The 14660-nt window shown below is 39.8% G+C and overlaps 1 protein-coding gene across 1 annotated transcript in view; it reads left to right on the top strand.

The window, feature by feature from the left end:
* The first annotated feature begins 728 nt into the window (after window positions 1–728).
* The window catches only part of TSPEAR (thrombospondin type laminin G domain and EAR repeats), a 248864-nt gene continuing 234932 nt past the window's right edge, over window positions 729–14660 (top strand). The window contains exon 1 of the mRNA XM_073551427.1: window positions 729–852. Coding sequence (XP_073407528.1) covers window positions 774–852 — 79 coding nt within the window. The 5' untranslated portion in view covers window positions 729–773. The remainder of the gene's footprint in view (window positions 853–14660) is intronic.

Here is a 14660-nt window from a genome sequence, read left to right as displayed (position 1 = left end):
TTACTTACGTTAATATATATATTCTGATTACACTTGACAATATAAACCAACACTAAGATCACTGCAAAGAAAACCCCACTACTTTTCTGCTCCGCACTGCTGTCCCCTAGCACTGCATCACTATGATCCTGTGCCGTCGTTGGGAAAGGCGAACATACATTCCATTCATGTTCCCGAGACCCGTGCAGTAAGCACACACTCAGGTGCACTGCTTTTACCTTTCTCCGCCTTTGTTGGTAACATATTCTTTGTAAGGGCAGAGTCATTTACAGTGGGAAATTCCTTCACCTGGGGAGGGCTGGGCAAAAGATGAAAAGATCCTAGAGAGGAGAAAATGACTGGGAACTCATTTAAATGTCTGGATATTTAGCTTGTGCTTGGAAACTCACCTGCTCATCCCTCAGACGCAGAGGCTCACCTGTTGTATCCTGATCAAACAGCTGTGACTGCAACACCTACACTTTACATTTACAGTGTGTCGGCTCTAGACCATTTAAAGACTTTCTGAGCATCAAACTGAGGTCAGGAATGGTTCTCTATTTCCAGGTATAGTCCCTGCTGCTTGATGCTTGTTCACAATGATAGGATTATTTCATACTGTGCGTGTACAGTGGTAGTACCAAATCATGATCAAGTCCATTTAACTAAGGAATGTATGAATTTTGATGGGCCATGAAGACTCAAGTCCTAGCTCGATATTAGAGTGTTGGCTTAGCCAGTGACGGAGATTTGTGAAAATTGTACATGGACCCCAAGTTTGAAAAACTCCACTGATGTCTACCTTGCTGCTGGTCTTTCTTTCGGTTGTCTTCAGTGGAACCATCGGTCTGAAATCATGGACTCCATGCACAGGTAAGAACATCAAGTTATATTATGAGCATTGCTGGAACTTGACTTTTCCTGCCTTTGATTTCACCTTGAAACAGAGATTTCAATGCAATTCAGGGGAACTTGAAAATGTTAGATTTTGACAACTGCACATTAGTTGTGAAGTGGAGAAACGCCAACACTACTAGGGTGCTAAAAGCCACGTAATATTACTAAAGAGGCAGAAGTGTCACATTGATTAAAGAGCACCGTGCCCTGAGATTTCAGCTCATGGAAATTGCTCAGTTTGTGTTTTCGAGGTAGGAACATTTATGCTCCTCCGCTTTACACCTCATTGTCATTAGTTGCATTTATTAAACACTTGCTTGTCTTACTGTACATGTGAATATTCTGTAACTTTTTGGGAACTGTTTACCAGATGGACCTTCAGACACCATCTCCTCATTGCCTTATTCCAAGGAGCCAGGTGACAGCTGACAACTCATCAGCAGGAGACCTTGTAATTCAACCGAAAAGTCAGAGCCAAACTTCTCAGAGAATTTATTTCAGAGTGAACAGAATTTAGGCCCTTGATACTTTCTCCTTAAAGTTGGACGATAATGATAGTGTTCACAACTGTGAATCAGGCTACTATGCCACTGCCTGGGAAATACAATATATGATAATTACGAGGGCTAGCAAAAGGGTGACTGAGCGGTTATCATTTTACATCAAGTAAAGCCTCTTACAGAAATGTCCTATTTTCCATTCAGCAAGATGTTCCTTTCAGAGGAGACCTGTCACCTTTGTGTTTTTTTTTTAAAGAGAATTACATTTTCGTTATGCATCGTCTTTAGCAGCAATTAAAACACAAAGGATTTATCATGGTAGTTTTTTTTTTTTTAAAGAACCATTTATCTTACGTGAAGTCCTCAAGTCATCCTAACTGGGCATGTACTGAGGATCTCTGAAAGGAGTTGTGCAGAAGGTGATACCTTAAGTCCTGTTACTTTGTATGAATATCTGGTTGTGCTAATCAGATGTAAGCATAGAATATTAGCCAGAGGTGATGGGTGTTCACCCCAATTATTGTTTTTATTAATATTACTGTGATATCACATAAAGGGAATATTTAGGTTCCGCAATACGCCGCAATATTCTCGATTTTTTTTCTTTTACAAAAAAATACCGTACATTGTAAATGCATTGTATAAACATGATCTTAAAAATAAAAAAAAAAAGCTACTGACTAGCAGACATATAATAAGATTCAAATACCAGTGAAAACCTACAGAATTTTCTTGCTTTTCCGGCTGTTTTATGTGCAAGCAGTGATGACAGTGACCACTACCGCCTGTCACTGGCTGCAGTGCTTATGCTTATAATAACAGTACATCAGTGTTGCTTGCATACATAAACAAAGGCAAGATAGTGATCGCTAGAGCAGCATATAATTTAACAGGTGAGTAAAGTAAATTTTTTTATTTCTTTTCATTTTTCAGCCTGTTTGTTTACTCTTGGGAACCTATTCTAATTATTTGAATAGTTATTCCAAGAATTCTTGAAAATAAACTTTTCTTGTATATTGAGGTAACTTAACATGTAGGAAAATGTTATTTGGAGGCAATTGAGTGTCTTGTCTGTAGTCCAATTCTGTGTGTAAAAATCTGAAAAGCACAGACAATAGAGATATGTGGGGAGTGCAACATGAGAAAAATCATCCATGCATTAGAGGAAATTAGTCATCAGGTTTTGCTATGTAATCTGAGGACATCATGAGGTAGGGGTTAAAATGCTAAAGTAATCGATGTGTCACTTATTAGGCTGTGTGCTGTAGTTTACTTACAATGAAGCTTTTATCACCAGGTCATTATCATTGCTGGGACTAGCTGCCTACTGCCAAGTTGTCTGACCACACCCATTCCTGTAATAAGCAGCTCACTGTCAATAGACAATGTACATAGAGAGCTATGGTGTGGGCAGGCTTAGTTTTTTTGAGCTCTGCTGCATGCTGCATCTGAGAACTCTGATTGTGTCACAACTGCTGCACCCAGTAAAGTAAGTGATACATCTCTGGAATCAGGGTCTCTTTCCCTGCATTACACTGCTCTCTGATGACATAGTAAAATGCTGGTAACAGATTTCCTTTAAAGACTGTTCACTAATATTGCCTGTCACATCACAAGGGGGATTCTGTCCCATCCTATCCCTTACTAGGCAGAATAGCTACATTTGCAATATAGTAGGATGATAAATATTCTATAGTGGTCAGTGTAATATAAAGTTTCTGATGTGGTAGGAGACCACAGAGATAGGCAATGTAATGCTATATGTGGTTATTACCTTTAGAAGTCTACCTATCAGACCAAGAGAAAGAATAAATAACAGAATACAATCTTAAAAGACTGAATACAAATAGGGCAACCATTAACTTGTAGTCCTTTTGTTCTAAGGTAAACACAGGTAAAGAGGTTCTCTGGATCTTTAATAATGATGTTGAGCCCCTAGCTGAGGTCATTAATATTTGGTTGTCCAATTCTGGCTTTTTCCCCCTAGTCAAATACTCAAGAATAGATAAAGAATATTAAGAGTCTGAAAAACCACTTTAACATCCTATAATACACTTTGGCCATATGTTGCAGCTCTGTAGAGCATTAATACATACTGTAACTTCTTGAATGCCCCATAGCCCGTGAATCACAGAACTAGTGTGTCCCAGAGCTAATCATCCAATCCGTTCTATCATGGGTAGAGAAATTGGTCAAATTGGGTTCACACATGAGTTTTTTTGCAGCTTTTTTTTTCAAAGATTACAAAAAAAAGATTTAAAAACACCCTAAGTACACATGTCTAAATCCCTCTTATACAGCAACTAGATCCGAGTGCTGCAGAACCAGTGAACTATAGAAGAAATAACTAATGAGATGGATATCCAGTAATGGCTCACTGCTGACCACTGCTCTCCAAGATTAAATCAGTTCATTTCTCAGCGCTGTTGTCCTTTTCCATGGCATTTGTCACTGGAAATTAGTCATTAGCTCCAGAGCACACAATTAATGTCCCCCTCCCACCTTCCCAATAGTATCAGGCTTTACTTAAAAGAGATATATATATATATCACACTAAAAAACAAAGGGGGGGTAGATATGGGACATACAAATAGACAGAAGGGAAAGGGGATAAGTAAAGGTATTAGGAGTTGAAGAGTGTAAGGAAATTATGACCTATTGAATAAGGATCCCGTTACATTTAGCGATGCACCAGCGATCCCGACAACGATACGACCTGGTCAGGATCGCCGGTGCATCGCTAAATGGTCGCTAGTGAGCTGCCAAACAGGCAGATCTCACCAGCGACGTAGCAGCAATAAGCGATCCGTCGGTGTTCTCTCTTACCTGTCACACCGCAGCGATGATGACGACTCCTGCCTGCATCCATGCGTCGCTAGTCGGCGCCAGCGGGATGCCAACGATGAAAAAATTGCCCAGGACATTCGAGCGCGATCAGCGATATCCAGCAGGGGGGTCGGTCGCAGGTACGTGTCACACAAATCGAGATCGCTAGTGATATCGCTGTTGCGTCACAAAATCGGTGACACTTTAGCGATATCGCTATGTGTAAAAGGCCCTTAAGTTCCTAAATATTCAGAAATCCCCAGAAGGTGTCCCACAGAGACTAAATGAGGTTGAATCTCTCAACCGTTTCATCATTCAGAGAGGTGCGATAATCAAAATTTCTGATGTCTTTCCTCTGGTGTATAAGTCAAATATAGACGAGCGGGAGGTTTGTTTCCAATGAGAAGCTATCAGACATCTTGCTGCAGTCAATATGTTTAGGAGAAGTCTAACTGAAAAGTATTTGTAATAAGATTAAAATTGCAATGTTGTTTGCTTTTAAAAGCATTTTGCGCCTTTATCCATTTTTGATATGGAGACAACCTCTTTAATTTTCAGTCCACCTCTGCCATTGTGTGCTGCCATTCAGCTATGTGGTTGTAGCCAGCATTATAGACTGCTCAAAAAAGTAATGGTAACACTAAAATACCACATACTAGATATCACTGAATGAAATATTCCAGTTTTAAATCTTTTTTCATTACATAGTGGAATAAGTTGAAAACAATAAAACATAAAAATGATTGGTGTAAATCAAAATTAATATCCCATGGAGGTCTGGATTTGGAATTATACTCAAAATCAAAGTGGAAAATTATAGGCTGATCCAACTTCAGTGGAATTGTCTCAAGACAAGAAAATGATGCTTGGCAGTGTGTGTGTGGCCTCCATGTGCCTGTTTGACCTAGGTACAATGCCTGACATGCTCCTGATGAGGCGGAGGATGTTCTACTGAGGGATCTCCTTGTGGATCTGAATTAAAACCTCATTCAACTTCTGGACAATATGTGGTGCAACGTGGAGTTGGTGGATGGTACAAGACATTATGTCCCAGGTGTGCTTGAGTGGATTCAGGTCTGGACATCGGGCAGTCCAGTCCATAGCATCAATGCATTCATCATGCTAGAACTGCTGACACACTTCAGCCACATGAGGCCTAGCATTGTCATGCATCAGAAGGAACCCAGGGCCTACTGCACCTGCATATCTTCTCACAAGGGGTCTGATGATCTCATCCGGTACCTAATGGCAGTCAGGTTACCTCTGGCTAGCACATGAAGGGCTGTGCTGTCATGTGCTCAGTGTGATCCTGCTCTCATCCGTGAAGAGCACATTGCGCCAATGTCAAATCTGCCAGTTTTGGTGTTCTCTGGCAAATGTCCATTGCCCTTCCCTCATAACACCCACATGGAGTGTTAGTAGCCTGCTGGAGGTCATTTTGCAAGACTCAGGCACTGCTCCTCCTGTTCCTCCTTGAGGTAGCAGTCTTGCTGCTGGTTTGCTGCCCTCCTATGGCCGCCTCCACATCCCCTGGTGTACTGTCTTGTCTCCTGGTATCTGCTCCATGCTCTGGACACTGTCCTGACAGACACAGCTTCCCTTGTTGCCACAGCTCGCATTGATGTGCCATCCTGGTTGAGCTGCACTACCTGAGCAACTTCTGTGGGTTGTAGACACTGCCTCTTGCTATGGTACCTCTATGGGTGAGAGCAATGACAAAATGCAAAAGTGACTAAAAAACAGTCAAAAAGGATAAGAAAAGAGAAATGGTCTGTGGTGACCCCTGCAGAACCACTCTTTTATATAGGTTGTCTTGCTAGTTGCTTATAATTTCTACCTGTTATTTGTTCCATTTCCACAACTGCAGGAGAAACTGATTCACAGTGTTGCTTCATAACTGGATAGGCTGTTTTCAAAGAAGTGTGAATGACTAGGAGTTACATTGTGTTGTTTAAGTGTTTCCTTTTTTTAATGTATAAGTAATGGATGTTCTCATGTGGTTGTCAAGGCAAAAGCATAAATATCACTACATTAGATTCTTGTTTTTGTAAGAAAACAACATGTATGCATTTACTGAACATCACACGTAATATATAGTACACAATTATATTTAATATACGCCGCAATTTAGTCTGCACTCACAAAAATATATAAATATCCAGGGATATAGCTATAGCAACCAGACAGGAAGCATTTATTGTTTTTAACAGATGTGACCTATTTTATTGTCTGTGATATCTCAAGCTGAGTGGTGCAAGATGACCAGCTTTGGAAAAATATAAAAAAAAGTATAAAAAAAAATAAAATAAATGTTTTATTTTCTTCAAAGCTGGTGGTCTCATGTCTCTTCTTTTGGGATATTTTTTAGCCCAAAAAACAACAGATCTGTATACTAGTGACCATTCACACAGCACAACTTAATTCAGCATAAAAGTTTACAAACACAATAAAATAATTTTTATTTTATGACTAAACCATGTAGTTTAGAAAAATCAAACACTTGGGAGTTAATAATATTAAGAAGCAAAGCTGTGGGGACACATCCTAAATTTTGCTGTATGAAACAAGCAATGAATCCTAAGCTGCAATCAGCCTTACAAATCCCTAATATATTAGTATAGGTTCACCCAGGCTATTGCTTCAAGAACATCGACAGTTTTACAGCTTCCCTGGATTTCTCAGGGCTTATTTAACCTACTACAATCTGGATCAGTGTTAAGCTGCCATCAGTTGTTAATGATTTACTGCAGTTGGAAGCATTGGACTTGTCAAACATGTTCCTAACTGAAGTATAATACACTGACATTGTGTACCTCCTGCTGGAATTACCTTGTTACTCCTCAGTGCTGGGAGGTGTGTTATTATCAGGGCGATACTACCCACTGACAGCCTACTCTTCCCTCAGGACAACCCGTAGAGAGAAATAATAGAAGCCACCCTTGGTGAGGTTCCCGGCATGCACGACTCCTTACCTAAAGTGCCACAAGGTGTTGTCCCACCCTGCAGTTTGGATGCATTGTTCTAATGATACATTCCTACTAGAGCAGAATAATTACAATAATCAGAATTCTTCACGGTATTTGACATAATTAAACAAGATGATGATATGGATTAATGAGTAAATCCAGATAATCATGCTGTTTGTGTACTGCATAGCTTCAATGTATTTTCTCATATTTTGTAGGTTTTATCTAGGACTATTTGTTTTACTTTAAGCCTATAACCTAATAGGCAGGTAGTTGTTAACTGCCTATCTGTTGTACCTTTTGCTGGCACAGAGCATTTATTGACCGCTCCTGCCAGCAATTCAGTTGCTCAATGTTAAAAGAGAAGCTCTTCCTCTTCCGGGCTGCTCTTTTGATGGGGCTTGACTGTTGACGTCATGCTGATTGGCAGCTGATTCCTCGCAGTTATGCAGTGGGGAGCTGAGTGTTAAACAGCATGATGTCGACAGTCATTACCTGTCAACAGAGCAGAAGAGACGCTGCTGTTTTGCCAACCGGACAGACAGGTAGGAACTCTTCCTGTCACTCTTATTCATTGTCGTCTGGATTACTGCAACTCTCTACTGATCGATTTCCCTCAAATCAAACTTTCACCTCTCCAATCCATTAGGAATGCGACAGTCATGAGTCATATTTCTGTCCAGGCTCTACACTGGAGCCTCCACCTCGTGCCAGTCACTGCACTGGTTGTCCATTCGCACACAGAGTACAATACAAACGTATCTCTCTCACCCACAAAGCTCTCCACAGTTCTGCACCACACTGTATCTCCTCCTTAATCTCTGTCTATCACTCTACCTGTGCTCTCCATTCCGCAAATGATCTTAGACTAACATTCACTATAATCCAAACCTCCCACCTCTATTTCCAAGTCTTTTTTCATGCTGAACTACCATGCACGATCCAATTAATACCTAGCTCCCACATTTTTAAGTATGCTTTAAAAACACATCTATTTAGACAGACTTTTCACCTCACTGATGTATCTTTTGCCTGTTTCCTCATAATTTGGTCCCTCCAATTCATCTGTCTACACATTCTCCATGCATCCAATAACAATTGGTAACTGTCCTGACTCCTTACACAGATCCTGGCCGATGTAATTTTTGTATCATTACACTTTATATCATAATCATTTATTATGATGGCTGGACCATACACGACAAGCATGTTCTACCTATTTCCTTACAGATTGCAAGCTTGCGAACAGGGCCCTCACCCCCTCCGGTAACTGTTGAACTATGCACTACTCTTAGATCTTTATTGTTTGTACATTTCCCCTCTTAATTGTAAAATGTTGCAAAATATATTGGCGCAATATCAATAAAATTATTATACAGTGGGTACGGAAAGTATTCGGACCCATTTAAATTTTTCACTCTTTGTTTCATTGCAGCTGTTTGGTAAATTAAAAAAAAGTTCATTTTTTTCTTATTAATGTACACTCTGCACCCCATCTTGACTGAAAAAAACAGAAATGTAGACATTTTTGCTAATTTATTAAAAAAGAAAAACAGAAATATCACATGGTCATAAGTATTCAGACCCTTTCCTCAGACACTCATATTTAAGTCACCTGCTGTCCATTTCCTTGTGATCCTCCTTGAGATGGTTCTACTCCTTCGTTGGAGTCCAGCTGTGTTTAATTAAACTGATAGGACATGATTTGTAAAGGCACACACCTGTCTATATAAGACCTCACAGCTCACAGTGCATGTCACACTAAATGAGAATCATGAGGTCAAAGGAACTGGCCAAGGAACTCAGAGACAGAATTGTGGCAAGGCACAGATCTGTCCAAGGTTACAAAAGAATTTCTGCAGTACTCAAAGTTCCTAAGAGCACAGTGGCCTCCATAATCCTTAAATAGAAGAAGTTTGGGACCACCAGAAGTCTTCCTAGAACTGGCCGTCCAGCCAAACTGAGCAATCGTGGGAGAAGAGTCTTGGTGAGAGAGGTAAAGAAGGACCCCAAAATCACTGTAGCTGAGCTCCACAGATGAAGTAGGGAGATGGGAGAAAGTTCCACAAAGTCAACTATCACTGCACCCCTCCACCAGTCGGCCATTTATGGCACAGTGATCTGAAGGAAGCCTCTGCTCAGTGCAAGACATATGAATGCCCACATAGAGTTTGCTAAAAAACACATGAATGATTCCCAGACTATGAGAAATAAGATTCTCTGGTCTGATGAGATGAAGATAGAACTTTTTGGTGATAATTCTAAGCGGTATGTGTGGAGAAAACCAGGCACTGCTCATCACCTGCCCAATACAATCCCAACAGTGAAACGTGGTGGCAGCATCATGCTATGAGGGTGTTTTTCACCTGCAGGGACAGGACAACTAGTTGCAATTGAAGGAAACATGAATACAACCAAGTACAGAGATATCCTAGATGAAAACCTCATCCAGAGTGCTCTGGACCTCAGATTTGGTCGAAGGTTCACCTTCCAACAAGACAATGACCCTAAGCACATAGCTAAAATAGCAAAGGAGTGGCTTCAGAACAACTCTGTGACCATTCTTGACTGGCCCAGCCAGAGCCCTGACCTAAACCCAATTGAGCATCTCTGGAGAGACCTGAAAATGGCTGTCTACTAATGTTCACCATCCAACCTGATGGAACTGGAGAGGATCTGCAAGGAAGAATGGCAGAGGATCCCCAAATCCAGGTGTGAGAAACTTGTTGCATCATTTCCAAGAAGACTCATGGCTGTACTAGCTCAAAAGGGTGCTTCTACTCAGTACTGAGCAAAGAGTTTGAATACTTAGGACCATGTGATATTTCAATTTTTCTTTCTTAATAAATTTGCAAACATTTCTACATTTCTGTTTTTTTCAGTCAAGATGGGGTGCAGAGTGTACATTAATGAGAAAAAAATGAACTTTTTTGAATTTACCAAATGGCTGCAATGAGACAAAGAGTGAAAAATTTAAAGGGGTCTGAATACTTTCCATACCCACTGTAAATACCTGCCTATTAGATTTTAGAGCAATAGTAAAAAAAATAAAAACATAGTCCAGGATATCCCCTTTAAAAGGAACCTTTCTGCTGATTTATGTTGCCCAAACCGCAGGAAGCATGACTCAGAGCCTGGCTGCACGATTACAACCATATACGGTATATATATGCTCCAAAATATAGTTTGGAGATTTGACCGGGAAACATAGGCAGAGACTAGACTAGTCACCATGCTTGGTGATTAACAGGTCTCTTCCTATGTGCATACCCAGGAGAAACATGTCAATCATCAAGACCGGGGGCTAAAGGACTGAGCAACTCACACTATTCTCTTCTGCATTTTTGAATAATATTTGCCAATTCAAATCTATGAGTGTACAAAAAAAATAGAATCCTATACAGATCATCACTTTTGCATTTGAGTTTTATGGATATATTGCGGCTGCATGTCTCGCGGCTGTTAGACAGCTGCAAAAAATGCAGTGATTGCCTGTTTAACAGCCGAACAGCACAGGACATGCCGCCACGGAGACTCGAGCATATTAATAGAGCACGCCGAAGACACTCGGTTAGCACACGAGCATGATAACACCTTATCTGAGCACGGTAGCTCATCACTATTCACAACCTGTAGTATGGCAGGTAGAAACCTTATCTGAGAGCCACAGGTTACACTGCTCTAAGTATTGGGGAATTTTCTCTGTGCAAAGATCTACAGTAAATAGTATTCATCTTCTTTACATGTAAATTGAACTGGTAACATAAAGTTACATATTTTTATACCTATACAGTAAAAAAATGTATGAACTATGTGTAGTTCTAAATGATCCACAACCCGCAATAGGTAATGGTCAGAGCTCACCTTCCCTGCGCACTGACCACAATGTAGACATAGGACACAGAACATGCATAGAAAACTCTCCTACAGAGGTTAAAGATCAGCTCTGGTCTATTGTTGTCTATGGCCATTGTGGCTGCTGCAATGTAAATCTCCAAAGGTCGTTACCAGCAGCTCAGGCAAAATGGCGGCCTCTATTATCATATATAGTAAATAGAATAAAATAAAAAAAGGTTACAATAAAACAGATCATGTATAAAGATATAGGTGGTACATTCCTCTCATTCCCTTCACTCAGGAAAAAACAAAGACAGATTAGAGCAGAAAAAAAGAAACTTCACCTGAAAGGTGATGAAGATAGCCGCTTAAAGGGGCCCAAATTATGACGATCATGGCTGCTGTGGAAGTAGCATTCGCCTCTGAAATGTAGACAGCACAGGGCAGCCTGTACTTGGCCAGATTTTAAAAAATACATAACAGAGAGGACTAGAGTCAGAATCTGCTAAAAAATATCAAAGTGTACTATCAAATAATATCAAATAATTACAATTACAAGGTAGATACTGATACATGGTTATAGGAAGAAGGTGACAACAGACTCGTGTGACGCCCCCTGAGGAAGCGATATCGACGCGAAACGCACGTTGGGGAACATGGCCGTGGAGCAGGCAGCACCACTAGATACAATGGGTGAATATTGTTTTTAAATTACTACCTTTTCAATGCATAGTACGTCAAACTCAAGTCTGATGTCACCTTCTAATAGACCAGCTGTACCTGCTGTGTAACAAACTGCATGCCATGCTATGAAGAGATGACAAATGTGCTCTTCATCTGGCACTTATTTCCGGCCCTTCCGTAGCCTGCAGAAACATTATTAATTTTTTCTTTAATACTGATCTATATACACATCTGCTCTAAGGCTTTTCATGTGAACTTGATGGCATTCAGACTCCAGCAACATAGCGATTTCCGTGCACAAAATATATTCATTGTGACAATATAGTTTAGCTAGATGACACATATTATAGCGGATTTCAACCTAAGGTAGATTTTCGCTTCTTACATTTATTTTTTTACTTTTTAGCTTAACTTGACATCATATTTAATGTGATTTTTATGCTTTTTACATGAACACAATGAAGAAAATAAATGTAAAGCTATCTCCTCGGGCACCTGATCTGTCGCTAGTCTGCCACAACTACTGCTCTTGATGGTTTCAGCTAGTACAACTCAGGAGCAGAAGGTCTGAGACCTCCAAAAGGTCAATAAATGTCATCAACATTTTCTTTTCATGATATCTACTGCTATAATAACCTTTACAGTAGCTTTCATTGCTCATTATTACGCTATACAAAACCCTGTGTACAATTATATGATGGAAAAGGCATAAATATTACACTTTAAAGGTCTGTCTGTTGTTGTGGACATTGCTGATGGAAGAATATGCTATGCAGTGCAAATACCATGCACATCATGGAGCAGATTCATCAATAATGTCACAGTCACAAGTCTTGGGAGTAGAGAAAACTGGAAAAAGAGAGCGCAATAGGGTCTTAACTGATAACAAATGAGGTGTGAAGGAAGGGAATCCACTCACCTAGTATTGATGCATCAAAGCAATGTGCATCTCGCATATATGATTATCACACGGCTTTTGCAAGGACACCGATCTTGAAAGGACCAAATTGGATGAAGACAATGTAATGGAGGTGCCACTCATGCACTGTCAATGATAATTCCACAGTATATGCAATGGGATATATTGAATGATTTATTGAAAAGATTTCCAGAGTCAACGCGTTTCGAGGCCATACAGGACCTCTTCATCGAGGTTTCTGTCCTGAAGAAGAGGTCCTGCGTGGCCTTGAAACGCGTTGACTCTGTAAACCTTTTCAATAAATCATTCAATATATCCCCTTGGATATACTGTAGATATACTGTGGATTCATCGTTAGCATTATGTAAAAATGAATTTATATGAGTGATGTCTGCAACATAATTTTTATGGGTGCTGTTTAATTATACAGTTGTGTGAAAAAGTGTTTACCCTCTTCCTGATTTCCTATTTTTTTGCATGTTTGTCACACTTAAATGTTTCAGATCACCAAACAATTTAAAATATTAGACAAAGATAGCACAAGTAAACACAAAATGCAGTTTCTAAATGAAGGTCTTTATTGTTATGGGTAAAAGAAATCCAAACCTACAGGGCTCTGTGTGAAAAAGTTATTGCCCCCCATTAAAACATAAATTAACTGTGGTTATCACATCTTTGTGAGTTCAAATTCCCTAGCCGCATCCAGGCCTCATTACTGCCACACCTGTTCTAAATCAAGAAATCACTTAAATAGGACCTGCCTAACAAAGCAAAGTAGACCAAAAGATCCTTAACCCCTTCGCACCCGAGCCTGTTTTTGCCTTCGTGACCGGGCCAATTTTTTCAATTCTGATCAGTGTCACTTTATGAGGTCATAACTCTAGAACGCTTCAACGGATCCTACTGATTCTGACATTGTTTTCTCATGACATATTGTACTTCATGATGGTGGTAAAATTTTTTAGATATGATCTGCGCTTATTTGTTAAAAAAATCGAAATTTGGCAAAAATTTAGAAAATTTTGCAATTTTCAAACTTTTAATTTTTATGCCCTTAAATCAGAGAGTGATATCGCACAAAATAGTTAATAAATAACATTTCCCACATGTCTACTTTACATCTGCACAATTTTGGAAACATAATTTTTTTTTTTAGGAAGTTATAAGGGTTAAAATTTGACCAGCGATTTCTCATTTTTACAACAAAATTTGCATTACCATTTTTTTTAGGGACCACCTCACATTTGAAGTGAGATTGGGGGGTCAATATGACAGAAAATACCCAAAAGTGACACCATTCTAAAAACTGCACCTCTCAATGTACTCAAAACCACATTCAAGAAGTTTATTAACCCTTCAGGTGCTTCACATGAATGAATGGAATATGGAAGGAAAAAATAAACATTTAACTTTTTTTCACAAACATTTTACTTCAAAACCATTTTTTTATTTTCACAAGTGTAAAAAGAGAAAATGAACCGCAAAATTTTTTGTGCAATTTCTCCCGAATACGCCAATACCCCGTATGTGGGGCTAAACCACTGTTTGAGCACACGGCAGAGCTCAGAACGGAAGGAGTGCCGTTTGACTTTTTCAATGCAGAATTGGCTGGAATTGAGATCGGATGCCATGTCGCATTTGGAGAGCCCCTGATGTACCTAAACAGTGGAAACCCCCCACAAGTGACCCCATTTTGGAAATTAGACCCCCCAAGGGACTTATTTGGATGTGTGGTGAGCACTTTGAACCCCAAGTGTTTCACTAAAGTTTATAATGTAGAGCTGTGAAAATAAAAAAAATCATTTTTTTTCCACAAAAATGATCTTTTAGCCTCCAATTTTTATTTTCCTAAGGGTAACAGGAGAAATTGGACCCCAACAGTTGTTGTCCAATTTGTCCTGAGTACGTTGTTACCCTATATGTGGGAGAAAACTACTGTTTGGGCACACGGTGGGGCTCGGAAGGGAAGTAGTGACGTTCTGAAATGCAGACTTTGATGGAATGGTCTGCGGGTGTCATGTCTCGTTTGCAGAGCCCCTGATGTACCTAAAC

Source organism: Dendrobates tinctorius, unplaced genomic scaffold (assembly GCF_039654945.1).
Source record: "Dendrobates tinctorius isolate UK_male_01 unplaced genomic scaffold, ASM3965494v1 ptg000177l, whole genome shotgun sequence".
Lineage (NCBI taxonomy): Eukaryota > Metazoa > Chordata > Amphibia > Anura > Dendrobatidae > Dendrobates > Dendrobates tinctorius.
Note: the sequence above shows the minus strand (reverse complement) of the source record. Positions and strands in the feature narration are given on the sequence as shown.